This window comes from Rhinoraja longicauda, chromosome 34 (assembly GCF_053455715.1).
Source record: "Rhinoraja longicauda isolate Sanriku21f chromosome 34, sRhiLon1.1, whole genome shotgun sequence".
Taxonomy (NCBI): Eukaryota; Metazoa; Chordata; class Chondrichthyes; order Rajiformes; family Arhynchobatidae; genus Rhinoraja; species Rhinoraja longicauda.
Window position 1 is genome coordinate 17,322,692 of NC_135986.1, and position 17,500 is coordinate 17,340,191.

The 17,500-nt window shown below is 54.1% G+C and overlaps 1 protein-coding gene across 1 annotated transcript in view; it reads right to left on the minus strand.

Annotated features, from left to right (window-relative positions):
* LOC144609614 (pyruvate carboxylase, mitochondrial-like) overlaps positions 1-17,500 on the minus strand; it is an 87,858-nt gene that overhangs the window by 4,661 nt on the left and 65,697 nt on the right. Inside the window, exons 6-7 of the mRNA XM_078428113.1 lie at positions 9,888-10,128; positions 1,524-1,773 (exon numbers count right to left, since the gene is read on the minus strand). Of these exons, the coding sequence (XP_078284239.1) occupies positions 1,524-1,773; positions 9,888-10,128 (491 nt within the window). The remainder of the gene's footprint in view (positions 1-1,523; positions 1,774-9,887; positions 10,129-17,500) is intronic.

The window sequence follows — 17,500 nt, forward strand, 5'->3', positions numbered from 1 at the left end:
AAACCCGCACGCCTTTGGAGTGCGGGAGGAAACCGGAGCACCCGGAGAAAACGGACAAACGGAGGGGGAGTGAGGGGGGGGAGGGGGAGGGGGAGTGAGGGGAGGGGAAGTGAGGGGAGAGGAGGAGGAGTGAGGGGAGGGGGAGGGGGAGGAATGAGGGGAGGGGAAGTGAGGGGAGGGGAGAGTGAGGGAGGGGGAGGGGGAGTGAGAGGAGAGGAGGAGGAGTGAGGGGGTGAGGGGAGGGAGGGGAGGGGAGGGGGTGTGAGGGGAGGGGGAGTGAGGGGAAGGGAGGGGGAGTGAGGGGAGGGGAGGATTGAGAAGAGGGGGAGTGAGGGGAGGGGAGGAATGAGGGGAGGGGTGTGAGGGGAGAGGAGGAATGAGGGGAGGGGTGTGAGGGGAGGGGAGGGGAGGGTGAGGGGAGGGGAGGGTGTGAGGGGAGGGTGTGAGGGGAGGGTGTGAGGGGAGGGTGTGAGGGGAGTGTGTGAGGGGAGGGGAGGGTGTGAGGGGAGGGTGTGAGGGGAGGGGAGGGTGTGAGGGGAGGAGGAGAGGGAGTAGGGGTTGCCAACTATCTCACTCCCAAATACAGGACAAGGTGACGTCACAGCGCCCACCGGGCCTACACTGTCCGGGCCTACACTGTCCGGGCCTACACTGTCCGGGCCTACACTGTCCGGGCCTACACTGTCCGGGCCTACAGTGTCCGGGCCCTACACTGTCCGGGCCTACACTGTCCGGGCCTACACTGTCCGGGCCTACACTGTCCGGGCCTACACTGTCCGGGCCTACACTGTCCGGGCCTACACTGTCCGGGCCTACACTGTCCGGGCCTACAGCGCCCACCGGGCCTAATACGGGACAAGGGCGGTCCCGTTCGGGACAAACCAATTTAGCCCAAAATACGGGATGTCCTGGCTAATACGGGACAGTTGGCAACCTTAGGGGGGAGGGGAAGGGAGGGTGTGAGTGGAGGGCGTGAGGGGAGGGTGTGAGTGGGGAGGGGTAGTCAGGAGGGTGTGAGGGGAGGGTGTGAGTGGAGGGTGTGAGGGGGGAGGGGGGAGTGAGGGGGGAGGGGGAGTGAGGGGGGAGGGGGAGTGAGGAGGGCGTGAGGGGGGAGTGTGAGGGGAGGGTGTGAGGGGAGGGTGTGAGGGAGGGTGTGAGGGGGGAGGGGGAGTGAGGGGGGAGGGGGAGTGAGGAGGGTGTGAGGGGAGGGTGTGAGGGAGGGTGTGAGGGGGGAGGGGGAGTGAGGGGGAGGGGGAGTGAGGAGGGCGTGAGGGGAGGGTGTGAGGGGAGGGTGTGAGGGGAGGGTGTGAGGGAGGGTGTGAGGAGAGGGGGAGTGAGGGGGAGGGGGGTGTGAGGGGGGAGGGGGGAGTGAGGGGGGAGGGGGAGTGAGGGGGGAGGGGGAGTGAGGAGGGTGTGAGGGGAGGGTGTGAGGGGAGGGTGTGAGGAGAGGGGGAGTGAGGGGGGAGGGGGAGTGAGGAGGGTGTGAGGGGAGGGTGTGAGGGAGGGTGTGAGGGGTGACGTACCTGTGTCCTGCTCCGTCCTCTGTGTACAGGCCACAATGGCCCCCATGCTGGGCTGGGAGGTCATGCCTGACATGGCGTCCACGGCCACGTCGACCACGTCTGCCCCGGCCTCTGCCGCCGCCAGCATGGAGGCCACGCCTGCGCCCGCCGTGTCGTGCGTGTGAATGTGCAGCGGCATCTCCGGGAAGCGGTCCCGCAGCGAGCCCACCAGCAGCCGGGCCGACGTGGGCTTCAGCAGTCCCGCCATGTCCTGCAGGGGCACAGGTCAGAGGGCACAGGTCAGAGGGCACAGGCCAGTGGGCACAGGTCAGAGGTAGGGTCGCGAACTGTCCCGTATTAGCCGGGACATCCCGTATTTCGGGCTAAATCGGTTTGTCCCGTACGGGACCACCCTTGTCCCGTATTAGGCCCGGGGGGCACTGTAGGCCCGGACACTGTAGGCCCGGACACTGTAGGCCCGGACACTGTAGGCCCGGACAATGCGGGCCCGGACAATGTGGGCCCGGATACTGTAGGTTTGTCCCGTACGGGACCACCCTTGTCCCGTATTAGGCCCGGGGGGTACTGTAGGCCCGGACACTGTAGGCCCGGACACTGTAGGCCCGGACAATGCGGGCCTGGACAATGTGGGCCCGGATACCGTAGGCCCGGACACTGTAGGCCTGGAGACCATGGCGTTGCCTGACGGAGGTTGCGTAGCAACCCGCCTCCCGGCCCCGGCGGCCGCCATTGGTGGAGCGGGAGCACGTGGCCGCTGGCTGGGTGAGGTCACGTGGGGCGCGGGGCGGGTGACGTCACCTTGTCCCGTATTTGGGAGTGGGATAGTTGGCAACCCCTAGACAGAGGGGCACAGGTCAGACGGCAGAGGATACAGGTGAGAAGGGACAAATTTAGGCTCATGTCAGAGGGCGCAGGTTAGAGGGCAGGGATCAGATGGCACGTCAGATGGCACAGGGCAGGACGTGTTGCTCAGTGGGTAGATGTCTGGGGCAGTTGTCAGTGGGCCCAGGCTAGAGGGCAAACGTCAGTGGGCACAGGTCAGAGGGGAGATGTCAGTAGACAGAGATTAGAGGGCACAGGTCGACAGGCACAGTTCACACGGTACAGGTCAGAGGGTTTGGGTCTGCACGCACGTATCAGCAGACAGAGGTCAGTGTATTATATTTATAGCTGCACACTTATAGATTTTTAGATTTAGATTTAGATTTAGAGATACAGCGCGGAAACAGGCCCTTCGGCCCACCGAGCCCGCGCCGCCCAGCGATCCCCGCACACTAACACTATCCTACACACACTGGGGACAATTTTTACATTTTACCCAGTCAATTAACCTACAAACCTGCACGTCTTTGGAGTGTGGGAGGAAACCGAAGATCTCGGAGAAAACCCACGCAGGTCACGGGGAGAACGTACAAACTCTGTACAGACGGCGCCCGAGGTCAGGATCGAACCTGAGTCTCAGGCGCTGCATTCGCTTTTAAAGGCAGCAACTCTACCGCTGAGCCACCGTGCCGCCCATATCGAGTCAAATAGTGTGGAAACAGGCCCTTCAGCCAATCTGTCCATGCCGACCAATATGTCCCATCTGTACTCGTCCCACCTGCCCACATTTTGCACTGACCCATTGGGTGTGAAGAAGGGTCTCGACCCGAAACGTCACCCATTCCTTCTCTCCAGAGATGCTGCCCGACCCGCTGAGTTACTCCAGCATTTTGTGTCTCTCCTGAGATGCTGCCTGACCTGCTGAGTTACTCCAGCGTTTTGTGTCTAGCTTTGGTTTAAACCAGCACCTGCAGTTCCTTCCTGCACGTTTTGCCCATAATCCTCTAAACCCATCCAATCCATGTACCTATCCAAATGCTTTTTACACATTGCGATAGTCCCAGCCTCAACTACCTCCTCCGGCAGCTTGTTCCACACACCCACCACCCTTTGTGTGAAAAAGTCATCCCTTAGGTTCCTATTAATTCCTCCCCCTCTCACCTTTAGTCTATGATTAATATTTAATAGGAACCTGAGGGGCAATTTATCATATGATCATGATAGGAGTAGAATGAGACCATTCGGCCCATCAACTCTACTCCGCCATTCAATCATGGCTGAACTATCTTTCCCTCCCAACCCCATTCTCCTGCCTTCTCCCCATAACCCCTGACACCCCGCACTAAGCAAGAATCTATCCATCTCTGCCTTAACAACATCCACTGACTTGTGGCCTCCACAGCCGTCTGTGGCAAAGAATCCCACAGATTCACCGCCCTCTGACTAAAGAAATTCCTCCTCATCTCCTTCCTAAAAGAACATCCTTTAATCCTGAGGCTGTGCCCTCTGGTCCTAAACTCTCCCACTAGTGGAAACATCCTCCCCACATCCACTCTATCCAGGCGCTCACTATTCTGTACGTTTCAATGAGGTCCCCCCTCCTCGTTCTTCTAAACTCCAGCGAGTACAGGCCCAGTGCCCACAAACGCTCATCGTACGTTAACCCACTCATTCCTGGGATCGTTCTCGTAAACCTCCTCTGGACCCTCTCCAGAGCCAGCACGCCCTTCCTCAGATATGGGGCCCAGAATTGCTCACAATATTCCAAATGTGGCCTGACCAGCGCCTTTTCGTGTTGGAATGCGTACAACTCCCCCTCGATTCCCCCTCGTTTCCACGCCTCACCCACACACACACATACTGAGGGTCAATTTACAAAGGGCCACTTGACCAAAGATACTATAGACAATAAGTGCAGGAGTAGGCCATTCGGCCCTTCGAGCCAGCACCACCATTCAATGTGATCATGGCTGATCATTCTCAATCAGTACCCCGTTCCTGCCTTCTCCCATACCCCCTGACTCCACTATCCTTAAGAGCTCTATCTAGCTCTCTCTTGAATGCATTCAGAGAATTGGCCTCCACTGCCTTCTGAGGCAGAGAATTCCACAGATTCACAACTCTCCGACTGAAAAAGTTTTTCCTCATCTCCGTTCTAAATGGCCGACCTCTTATTCATAAACTGTGGCCCCTGGTTCTGGGCTCCCCCAACATTGGGAACATGTTTCCTCCCTCTAACGCGTCCAACCCCTTAATAATCTTATACGTTTCGATAAGATCTCCTCTCATCCTTCTAAATTCCAGTGTATACAAGCCTAGTTGCTCCAGTCTTTCAACATACGACAGTCCCGCCATTCCGGGAATTAACCTGGTGAACCTACGCTGCACGCCCTCAATAGCAAGAACCAGAGGAACAAGATGAACCACTCCGTTGAAATCGCCTGTACTGAAGTGTAGTACGCAAAGGAGCGGAACGGCCGCCATTTTAGTAAGCAAAACCCGCCGTTCGCTCTGCCTCTCGCAGTGTAATCAGTGTTGTGGGGGAACAGTATGTTGGATGATACAATTAAAATGCAGAATATATCTCGCCTATCAACTCACAAATTTTTGTTATTTTTCTTTTTAAATGTTTCTGCAAGTTTCTGCCGACTAAAATGGCCGCCGTGACGTACGATGGTTTTTAGGGTCGAGTGGTCTATCTTGCTCCTCTAGTATCTTTGCACTTGACCCACCGACCCCGTGCTTCTTTGGAACATAGATGGCCCTTCGGCCCATCGCGTCCGCGTCGACCAGCGATCACCCCGCACACTAGCACTATCCTGCACACAAGGGACAATTTACAATTTTCAATGGTTCGAAGGTTTTTGTTTCACTAAAGCCAATTAACCTACAAACCCGCACGTCTTTGGAGCGCGGGAGGAAACCGGAGCGCCCGGGGAAAACCCACGCAGGTCACGGGGAGAACGTGCAAACTCCGTATAGACAGCGCCCGTAGTCGGGATGGAACCGGGGTCTCTGGCGCCGTGAGGCAGCAACTCTACCGCTGCGCCACTCTCCCATGCCTGAGTCCCTTCGTGAATCCCGTTAACGTTTTCCAAACTGTGGCCTCCTTTCCTTTGAGTTGCTTAGAATCGAACTCGATGCTCCAGCTAAATGTCTAACTGGAGTTTAGCACAGGTTCGATGAGTTGAAGGGCCTGTTTCCATGCACAGAGGCTAATTCAATGGATGTTCTTCATAGAGAGAGATAGATTTAGCTCTCGGGGCTAACGGAATCAAGGGATATGGGGAGAAAGCAGGAACGGGGTACTGATTGTGGTGTTTAGGAGTAAGAGGTTCTCCTGCAGTTGTACAGGACCCTGGTAAGACCACATCTGGAGTATTGTGTGCAGTTTTGGTCTCCTAATTTGAGGAAGGACATCCTTGTAATTGAGGCAGTGCAGCGTAGGTTCACGAGATTGATCCCTGGGATGGCGGGACTGTCATATGAGGAAAGATTGAAAAGACTAGGCTTGTATTCACTGGAGTTTAGAAGGATGAGACGTATAAAATTATAAAAGGACTGGACAAGCTGGATGCAGGAAAAATGTTCCCAATGTTGGGCGAGTCCAGAACCAGGGGCCACACACAGTCTTAGAATAAAGGGGAGGCCATTTAAAACTGAGGTGAGAAGGAACTTTTTTCACCCAGAGAGTTGTGAATTTGTGGAATTCTCTGCCACAGAGGGCAGTGGAGGCCAAATCACTGGATGGATTTAAGAGAGAGTTAGATAGAACTCTAGGCTCTGGTGGAATCAAGCGGGTATGGGGAGAAGGCAGGCACGGGTTACTGATTGTGGATGATCAGCCGTGATCACAATGAATGGCGGTGCTGGCTCGAAGGGCCGAATGACCTCCTCCTGCACCTATTTTCTATGTTTCTATACGACGGGCTTGTATCGGGTTGAGTTCAGTGCAATGATACTAGAGGAACAAGATAGACCACTCGACCCTAAAAACCGTAGTACGTCACGGCGGCCATTTTAGTAGGCAGAAACTTGCAGAAACATTTAAAAAGAAAAATAACAAAAATCTGTGAATTAATAGATAGATGAGACATATTCTGTGTTTTTATGGTGTCATCACACATACTGTTCCCCCACAACACTGATTACACTGCGAGAGGCAGAGCGATCGGCAGGGTTTGCTTACTAAAATGGCGGGGGTTTGCTTGTTAAAATGGCGGCCGTTCCTCTCCTTTGCGTACTACACTTCAGTACAGGCGATTTCAACGGAGTGGTTCATCTTGCTCCTCGAGTATCTTTGGTTCAGTTTGCCGATCTCTGTCGTTTCTGCTGCCTGCATTGGGCAGTGATGAATTTTTCATGCTAACCATCTTAATTGCCATATTGATGTCGGTGTCTCCTTGCGAAACAGAGTTTAAATAATACAATAGCATCATCAATCAGCTCTTTTGCTGCCCAGCCCGGGAAATTATTTAAGGATCTGAGCGCGCGAGCAGTGTGGATAGACAATAGACAATAGGTGCAGGAGGAGGCCATTCGGCCCTTCGAGCCAGCACCGCCATTCAATGTGATCATGGCTGATCATTCTCAATCAGTACCCCGTTCCTGCCTTCTCCCCATACCTCCTGACTCCGCTATCCTTAAGAGCTCTATCCAGCTCTCTCTTGAAAGCATCCAGAGAATTGGCCTCCACTGCCTTCTGTGGCAGAGAATCCCACCAATTCCAAGTTTTTCCTCATCTCCGTTCTAAATGGCCGACCCCTTATTCTTAAACCCTGGTTCTGGACTCCCCCAACATCGGGAACATGTTTCCTGCCTCTAATGTGTCCAATCCCTTAATAATCTTATATGTTTCGATAAGATCCCCTCTCATCCTTCTAAATTCCAGCGTATACAAGCCTAGTCGCTCCAGTCTTTCAACATACGACAGTCCCGCCATTCCGGGAATTAACCTGGTGAACCTACGCTGCACGCCCTCAATAGCAAGAATGTCCTTCCTCAAATTTGGAGACCAAAACTCCACTGTCGGGAAGAGAACACATAACAGACAGGGTTGGAAGAGACGGTCGTTGTGTGTTGACTGGTCAACGTCATAAGTGATAGGAGTAGAATCAGGCCATTCGGCCCTTCAGGTCCTGCTAGGCAGTTCCAGGTTTACCTGGCCACCACTTCCTGGAAGATTCCATCAGAATACCACTCATTAGTTCATGTGATAGGAGCAGAATCAGGCCATTCGGCCCATCTACACCATTCAATCATGGCTGATCTATCTCTCCCTCCTAACCCCATTCTCCTGCCTTCTTCCCATAACCCCTGACACCCGCACTAATCAAGAATCTATCCATCTCTGCCTTAAAAATATCCACTGACTTGTGGCCCTCCACAGCCGTCTGTGGCAGAATCCCACAGATTCACCACCCTCTGACTAAAGAAATTCCTCCTCATCTCCTTCCTAAAGGAACGTCCTTTAATTCTGAGGCTGTGCCCTCTGGTCCTAGACTCTCCCACTAGTGGAAACATCCTCTCCACATCCACTCTATCCAGGCCGCTTACTATTCTGTACATTTCAATGAGGTCCCCCCTCATCTTTCTAAACTCCAGCGAGTACAGGCCCAGTGCCCACAAACGCTCATCGTAAGCCAACCACACTCATTCCTGGGATCGTTCTTGTAAACCTCCACTGGACCCTCTCCAGAGCCAGCACGCCCTTAGTCAGAGGGTCGTAGGGTCGTACAGTACGGAAATAGGCCCTTCGGCCCGACGGGCCCTTGCCGACCAGCGATCGTCCCGTACACACTCCCACTGTCTCACACACTGGGCGGCACGGTGGCGCAGCGGTAGAGTTGCTGCCTCACCCCGACCCGTCACAGCGCCGACCGGGTTCCATCCCGACCACGGGCACCGTCTGTACGGAGTTTTGTACGTTCTCCCCGTGACCTGCGTGGGTTTTTTTCGAGATCTTCGGTTTCCTCCCACACTCCAAAGACGTGCAGGTTTGCAGGTTATTTGGCTTGGTGTAAATGTAAACATTGTCCCCAGGTGTGTGTAGGATAGTGTTTAGTGTGCGGGGATCGCTGGGCGGCGTGGACTCGGTGGGCACTGTGTGGCCCCTCCGCCTAAATAACTCAGCGGGTCAGGCAGCATCTCTGGAGGACATGGATAGGTGACGTTTTACGTCAGGGTGCGAGAATGTGCAATCTCCGCACACACACACACACGCACACACACACACACACACACACACACACACACACACACACACACACACACACACACACACACACACACACATCTACAAACATACACACACACTCATACACACATGCACACACAGGCATACACACAGGCATACACACACACACGACACACACACACCACACACATACACACACACACACACACACACACACACACACTCATACACACACACACACACACATATAAACACACACACTCAGACATGGAGAGAGACACAAAGAGACACACCCACAGACACATTCACTGACATACAGGCACACTCATATAGACCTACACACACACTTAGATGGACACACACACACACACTCAAATAGACACACACACACGCAGATAGAAACACACACACACACACACACTCATACATACACACACGCACGCACACAGTGCCCAGGGTGGGGGTTGAAGCGGGCACTGGGCCCGGCCTGTGTGTGGCACGGTTCCCTCACCTTGATGCAGAGTATGTGGGTGCCCTTGGTGCAATGTGGGTGCCCCTCACCTTGAGTGTGTGGGTGCCCCTTCCTTATGTGGGTGCCCCTCACCTTGAGTATATGGGTGCCCCTCACCTTGAAGCAATGTGGGTGCCCCTCACCTTGATGCACAGTATGTGGGTGCCCCTCACCTTGATGCACAGTATGTGGGTGCCCCTCACCTTGATGCACAGTATGTGGGTGCCCTTGGTGCAGTGTGGGTGCCCCTCACCTTGATGCACAGTATGTGGGTGCCCTTGGTGCGATGTGGGTGCCCATCACCTTGATGCACAGTATGTGGGTGCCCCTCACCTTGATGCACAGTATGTGGGTGCCCCTCACCTTGATGCACAGTATGTGGGTGCCCTTGGTGCGATGTGGGTGCCCCTCACCTTGATGCACAGTATGTGCGGTGCCCTTGGTGCGATGTGGGTGCCCATCACCTTGATGCACAGTATGTGGGTGCCCCTCACCTTGGTGCACAGTATGTGGGTGCCCTTGGTGCAGTGTGGGTGCCCCTCACCTTGATGCACAGTATGTGGGTGCCCCCTCACCTTGGTGCACAGTATGTGGGTGCCCTTGGTGCAGTGTGGGTGCCCCTCACCTTGATGCACAGTATGTGGGTGCCCCTCACCTTGATGCAGAGTATGTGGGTGCCCTTGGTGCGATGTGGGTGCCCCTCACCTTGATGCACAGTATGTGGGTGCCCTTGGTGCAGTGTGGGTGCCCCTCACCTTGGTGCACAGTATGTGGGTGCCCTTGGTGCGATGTGGGTGCCCCTCACCTTGATGCACAGTATGTGGGTGCCCCTCACCTTGATGCAGAGTATGTGGGTGCCGGCAGCCACCAGCTCCTTGGCCAGCGCCAGGTAGTATTCCAGCGAGTACTTTGATCGCAGCGGGTCGCACACGTCCCCGGTGTAGGAGATGGCGGCCTCCACCACACCGCCAGCCTTGCCCGCGGCCTCCATGCCCAGGATCATGTTGGGCAGGTAGTTCAGCGAGTCGAACACCCGGAAAATGTCCATGCCGTTCTCCTTCGCCACCTCGCAGAACCTGGGGGGGGGACGAGAGAGCGTGGGCGTTACTCGTCTTCACCGCGCGCAGAGTGAGAGGGGACGGGGGGAACGTGGGCGTTACTCTTCTTCACCGCGCGCAGTGAGAGGAGACGGGGAGAGAGAGGGCGTTACTCTTCACTCCGGAGTGGGAGGGGACGGGGAGAACAACCGTGTTACAAGCCAATGGAATGTTGGCCTTCATAACAAGAGGAGTTGAGTATAGGAGCAAAGAGGTCCTTCTGCAGTTGTACAGGGCCCTAGTGATACCGCACCTGGAGTACTGTGTGCAGTTTCGGTCTCTAAATTTGAGGAAGGATATTCTTGCTATTGAGGGAGTGCAGCGTAGGTTCACCAGGTTAATTCCCGGGGATGGCGGGACTGTCATATGATGAAAGACTGGAGCGACTAGGCTTATATTCACTGGAATTTAGTAGGATGAGAGGGGATCTTATAGAAACATGTAAAATTCTTCAGGGATTGGACAGGCTAGATGCAGGAAAAATGTTCCCGATGTTGGGGGGAGTCCAGAACAATGGGTCACACAGTTTAAGAATAAGGGGTCGGCCATTTCGGACTGAGATGAGAAAATCTTTTTCACCCAGAGAGTTGTGAATCTGTGGAATTCTCTGCCACAGAGGGCAGTGGAGGCCGATTCACTAGATGTTTTCAAGAGAGAGTTAGATTTAACTCTTAGGGCTAACGGAATCAAGGGATGTGGGGAGAAAGCAGGAACGGGGTACTGATTGTGGATGATCAGCCGTGATCATATTGAATGGCGGTGCTGGCTCGGTGCCGAATGGGCTAATTTTGGGCTAAAGTGGCTTGTCCCGTATTAGGCCCGGGGGGCGCTGTAGGCCCAGACGCTGTAGGAACAAAACTGCAGATGCCGGTTAATATCTGTGCCTACCTGTGTGGGTCCAGACAGTGTAGGCCTGGACAATGTGGGTCCCGGACAGTGTGGGTCCAGACAGAGTAAGCCTGGACAGTGTGGGCCCGGACAGTGTGGGTCCAGACAGTGTGGGTCCGGGCAGTGTAGGTCTGGACAGTGTAGGCCCGGACGGTGTGGTTCTGGACGGTGTGGTTCCGGACAGTGTAGGCCCGGACAGTGTAGGTCCGGACAGTGTGGGTCCAGACAGTGTGGGTCCGGGCAGTGTAGGCCCAGACGGTGTTGGCCCAGACGGTGTTGGCCCGGACAGTGTCGGCCCGGAGGCCCGGGCGCTGCCTAACAGAGGTTGCTTAGCAACCCGCCTCCCGGGCCCGGGCAGCCGCCATTGGTGGAGCGGGAGCACATGGCCACTGGCTGGTTGAGGCCACGTGGGGCGCGGGGCGGTGACGTCACCTTGTCCCGTATTTGGGAGTGAGATAGTTGGCAACCCTATCTACGATGCTGCAGTGAATGCCTATATTTCCTGTAGTTAAGGCCCTCGTTAACTTACGAGGGCCCTTAGATATTTGATTTGTGTGTGTAAAACAGCAAAGTATATGACCTCCTCATTCTTTCTGTCCCCTGCGCACAAAGTTATTAGCGGGCGATAGTGAATTATACTTTTAATTCCCTACTTACAAGGCCAGTCATGACGTGACAGAGTGCCGCAGAGTGGAAGTGCAGATCCCCGATTCACATCGGCAGAGACTGACAGATTCTCGATGAGTGCGGGTGTCAGGGGTTATGGGGAGAAGGCAGGAGAATGGGGTTAGGAGGGAGAGATAGATCGGCCGTGATTGAATGGCGGAGTAGACTCGATGGGCCGAATGGCCTAATTCAACTCCTATCATTTGTGACCTTGCGACTTATGAGATGTTGGTTCAAAGCGAAGGTAGACACAAAACGCTGGAGTAACTCAGCGGGTCAGGCAGCATCTCTGGAGAGAAGGAACGGGCGACGTTTCGGGTCGAGACCCTTCTTCGGACTAAGCCACTAGTTTAGTTTAGTTTAGAGATACAGCGCGGAAACTCTGGGGGTGGAGGGGGAGAGTAAACATAGGAACATTGAAAATAGGTGCAGGAGGAGGCCATTTGGCCCTTCGAGCCAGCACCGCCATTCAATGTGATCATGGCTGATCACCCACAATCAGTACCCCCGTTCCTGCTTTCTCCCCACATCCCTTGATTCCGTTAGCCCCAAGAGCCGAATCTAACTCTCTCTTGAAAACATCCAGTGAATTGGCCTCCACTGCCTTTTGTGGCAGAGAATTCCACGACTAGGCTTGTATACACTGGAATTTAGAAGGATGAGAGGGGATCTTATGGAAATGTATAAGGTTATTAAGGGGTTGGACACGTTAGAGGCAGGAAACATGTTCCCAATGTTGGGGGAGTCCAGAACCAGGGGCCACACAGTTTAAGAATAAGGGGTAGGCCATTTAGAACGGAGATGAGGAAAAACTTTTTCAGTCAGAGAGTTGTGAATCTGTGGAATTCTCGGCCTCAGAAGGCAGTGGAGGCAAATTCTCTGAATGCATTCAAGAGAGAGCTAGATAGGGCTCTTAAGGATAGCGGAGTCAGGGGGTATGGGGAGAAGGCAGGAACGGGGTACTGATTGTGAATGATCAGCCATGATCACATTGAATGGCGGTGCTGGCTCGAAGGGCCGAATGGCCTCCTCCTGCACCTATTGTCTGTTGATTCACAACTCTCTGGGTGAAAATGTTTTTTTCTCACCTCAGTTTTAAATGGCCTCCCCTTTATTCTTAGACTGTGTCCCCTGGTTCTGGACTCGCCCAGAAGTCTCACCTCCTCACCTCTCATATCTCAAAGCAGAAGAAGTTTACAAATGGCGACAACTAATTATATTGAAATAAAGAAACTGCAGATCCTGGCTGATACACAAAAAGACACAGAGTGCTGGAGTAACTCAGCGGGACAGGCAGCATCTGTGGAGAACATGGATAGGTGACGTTTCACAGAGTGCTGGAGTAACTCAGCGGGTCAGGCAGCATCTCTGGAGAACATGGACAGGTGACGTTTCGGGTCGGGACCCTTCTTCAGATTACGTTTAGACTTTAGAGACAGAGCACGGAAACAGGCCCTTCAGCCCACTGAGTCCGTGCCGACCAGTGGTCCCCCCGTACCAATTTTGGGGCCAATTTTGCAACTTACCGAAGCCAATTAACCGACAAACCTGCACGTCTTTGGAGCTTGGGAGGAAACCGGTGCGCCCGGAGAAAAACCCACGTGGTCATGGGGAGAACGTACAAACTCCGTACAGACAGCACCCGTAGTCGGGATGGAACCCGGGACTCTGGCGCTGCGAGGCAGCGACTCTACCGCTGCGCCACAGGGCCGCCATGTTGTTGATCTTGTTAAGGGTCAATAGACAGTAGACAATAGGTGCAGGAGGAGGCCATTCGGCCCTTCGAGCCAGCACCGCCATTCAATGTGATCATGGCTGATCATTCTCAATCAGTACACCGTTCCCCTGCCCCTTCCCTCCCCCCCCATACCCCCTGACTCCGCTATCCTTAAGAGCTCTATCTAGCTCTCTCTTGAATGCATTCAGAGAATTGGCCTCCACTGCCTTCTGAGGCAGAGAATTCCACAGATTCACAACTCTCTGACTGAAAAAGTTCTTCCTCATCTCCGTTCTAAATGGCCGACCCCTTATTCTTAAACTGTGGCCCCTGGTTCTGGACTCCCCCAACATTGGGAACATGTTTCCTGCCTCTAACGTGTCCAACCCCTTAATAATCTTATACGTTTCGATAAGATCTCCTCTCATCCTTCTAAATTCCAGTGTATACAAGCCTAGTCGCTCCAGTCTTTCAACATACGACAGTCCCGCCATTCCGGGAATTAACCTAGTAAACCTACGCTGCACGCCCTCAATAGCAAGAATATCCTTCCTCAAATTTGGAGACCAAAACTGCACAGTACTCCAGGTGCGGTCTCACTAGGGCCCTGTACAACTGCACACAGTACTCCAGGTGCGGTCTCACTAGGGCCCCTGTACAACTGCACACAGTACTCCAGGTGTGGTCTCACTAGGGCCCTGTACAACTGCACACAGTACTCCAGGTGCGGTCTCACTAGGGCCCTGTACAACTGCACACAGTACTCCAGGTGCGGTCTCACTAGGGCCCTGTACACCTGCACACAGTACTCCAGGTGCGGTCCTCACTAGGGCCCTGTACAACTGCAGAAGGACCCTCTTTGCTCCTATACTCAACTCCTCTTGTTGTCGACAGATGGCTGCATGTTAAGTTTGAGCTGCTGGGATTTTGGTTGGGACTGTATCCCGATCAGGGCAAGGCAAGACAAAGGAAGGACATGCAGAGTGAAAGGTGAAACCATGGCTTTGTACTGAAGAGGGGAGAGACGCTGGTGAACTGAAGGTGGCAGCACAGGTTTTAGTTTGGAGTTTAGTTCTAGGATGCACCCTGGAAAGAGGCCCTTCGGCCCCATCGAGTCCAAGCCGGCCATCGATCGGCTACAGATGCTCCTCGACTTACGATATTTCGACTTAACGATGGTAGAGTTGCTGCCTCCCAGCGCCGGAGACCCGGGTTCCATCCCGACCATGGGCGCCGTCTGTACAGAGTTTGTACGTTCTCCCCCGTGACCTGCGTGGGTTTTCTCCGAGATCGTCGGTTTCCCCCCATACTCCAAAGACGTGCAGGTATGTAGGTTAATTGGCTTGGTGGACAGTATGTGTAAATTGTCCCTAGTGGGTGTAGGATAGTGTTGGTTGATTGGGGACGATCAGCCATGATCACAATGAAAGGCGCTGCTGGCTCGAAGGGCCGAATGGCCTCCTCCTGCACCTATTTTCTATGTTTCTATGTTTCTATGTCTCTATAAGATCCCCTCCCGTCCTAAACTCCTGTGAATACAAGTCCAGTCTCCAGCACACAGTACGCCAGGTGCAGTCTCACTAGGGCCCTGTACATCTGCAGAAGGACCTCTTTGCTCCGATACTCGAATCCTCTCGCCACGAAGACCAACATGCCATTAGCTTTCTTCACTGCCTGCTGTACCTGCATGCTTACTTTCAGTGACTAGTGTACAAGGGCACCCAGGTCTCATTGCACCTCCCCTTACCTAATCTGACATCATTGAGATAATAATCTGCCTCCTTGTTTTTGCCGCCAAAGTGGATAACCTCACATTTATCTACATTATACTGAAATCATGAGAGGAATAGATCAGGAGAAAGGACAAATGGGAGAGTCTAGAACCAGAGGGCACAGCCTCAGAATTAATTAAAGGACATTCCTTTAGGAAGGAGATGAGGAGGAATTTCTTTAGACAGAGGGCAGTGAATCTGTGGGATTCTTTGCCACAGAGGGCTGTGGAGGCCACAAGTCAGTGGATATATTTAAGGTGGATATAGATAGATTCTTGATCAGTGCGGGTGTCAGGGGTTATGGGGAGAAGGCAGGAGAATGGGGTTAGGAGGGAGAGATAGATCAGCCATGATTGAATGGCGGAGTGGACTCAATGGGTCGATTCCTTATGACCTTATGAAACCGGAGCACCCGGTGATCTTACAAGTTCACGTTCACAATTTATAGGAGTAGAATTAGGCCATTCGGCCCATCGAGTCCACTCTGCCATTCAATCATGGCTGATCTCTGCCTCCGAATCTCAATCTCCTCCCTTCTCCCCATGACCCTTGACACCCGTTATAATCACGAATTTGTCTATCTCTGCCTTAAAAATATCCATTGACTTGGCCTCTACAGCCGTCTGTGGCAATGAGTTCCACAGATTCACCACCCTCTGTCTAAAGAAGTTCCTCCTCACCTGCTTTCCAAAAGAGCGTCCTTTAATTCTGAGGCTGTGCCCTCTGGTCCTAGACTCCCCCACTAATGGAAACATCCTCTCCACATCCACTCTATCCAGGCCACTCACTAGTCTGTACGTTTCAATGAAGTCCCCCCCCCCCTTCATTCTTCTAAACTCCAGCGAGTACAGGCCCAGTGCCGACAAACCAGGGTTGCCAACTGTCCCGTATTAGCCGGGACATCCCGTATTTAGGGCTAAATTTGTTTGTCCCGTACTGGACCACCCTTGTCCCTTATTAGGCCTGCGGGCCGCTGTAGGCCCGGACACTGTAGGCCCAGATACTGTAGGCCCTGACACTGCAGGCCCGGACACTGCAGGCCTGGACACGGTAGGCCCCGACACTGTAGGCCCGGACTCTGTAGGCCCTGACACTGCAGGCCCGGACACTGTAGGCCCGGACACTGTAGGCCCCGGACACTGTAGGCCCGGACTCTGCAGGCCCTGACACTGCAGGCCCGGACACTGCAGGCCCGGACACTGTAGGCCCCGACACTGTAGGCCCGGACTCTGTAGGCCCTGACACTGTAGGCCCGGACAGTGTAGACTAACGGAACTCGTTAACATTAATGGAGTTCGGGGAGCGGGGGCCGAATGTGTTCGCGTAACGGAGGTTGCCTGGCAACCCGCCTCCCGGCCCGGGCGGCCGCCATTGGTGGAGCGGGAGCACGTGGCCGCTAGCTGGGTGAGGTCACGTGGGGCACGGGGCGGTGATGTCACCTTGTCCCGTATTTGGGAGTGAGGAAGTTGGCAACCCCTACGTCAAACGCTCATCGTATGCTACCATCAGTCTGAAGAAGGGTCTCGGCCCGGAACATCACCCATTCCTTCTCTACCAAGATGCTGCCTGACCCGCTGAGTTACTCCGGCATTTTGTGATATACTCTAACCCACTCATTCCTGGGATCGTTCTCGTAAACCTCCTCTGGACCCTCTCTCCAGAGCCAGCACATCCTTCCTCAGATGGGGGGCCCCAAATTTACTCATCTTAGGAACGCTAGGCGGGAGGAGGGAAGCGATTTACTAGAGGGCCTGTTGCCGTGGATACAAGCCGGCCTTGCAGATGGATCCTTTCAGGTCGGATCGCCGGCAAGTGACGGATGATCCACTTTGGGCCGGACTCTGAGCGTTTACACAAGCGCTTAAGCACAGGCAGCTGGAGTAGTGGTCGGGTGAGGGGACTGGATCAGCAGCCAAAGCCTAAAGATCAGTCAGGCGGAAGATGAGTTCAATCCTCGCGCCTGGGGAACAGAAACGGCAGGGAATTAAATTCAGCCGGAGGGAACGTGCAGGAACGTAGACACACAAAATGGTGGAGTAACTCAGCAGGTCATGCAGCATCTCTGTAGAGAACATGGACAGGTACAAAGTGCTGGAGTAACTCAGCGGGTCAGGCAGCATCTCTGGAGAACATGGACAGGTACAAAGTGCTGGAGTAACTCAGCGGGTCAGGCAGCATCTCTGGAGAACATGGACAGGTACAAAGTGCTGGAGTAACTCAGCGGGTCAGGCAGCATCTCTGTGGAGAACGTGGACAGGTACAAAGTGCTGGAGTAACTCAGCGGGTCAGGCAGCTTCCCGGGAGAGAA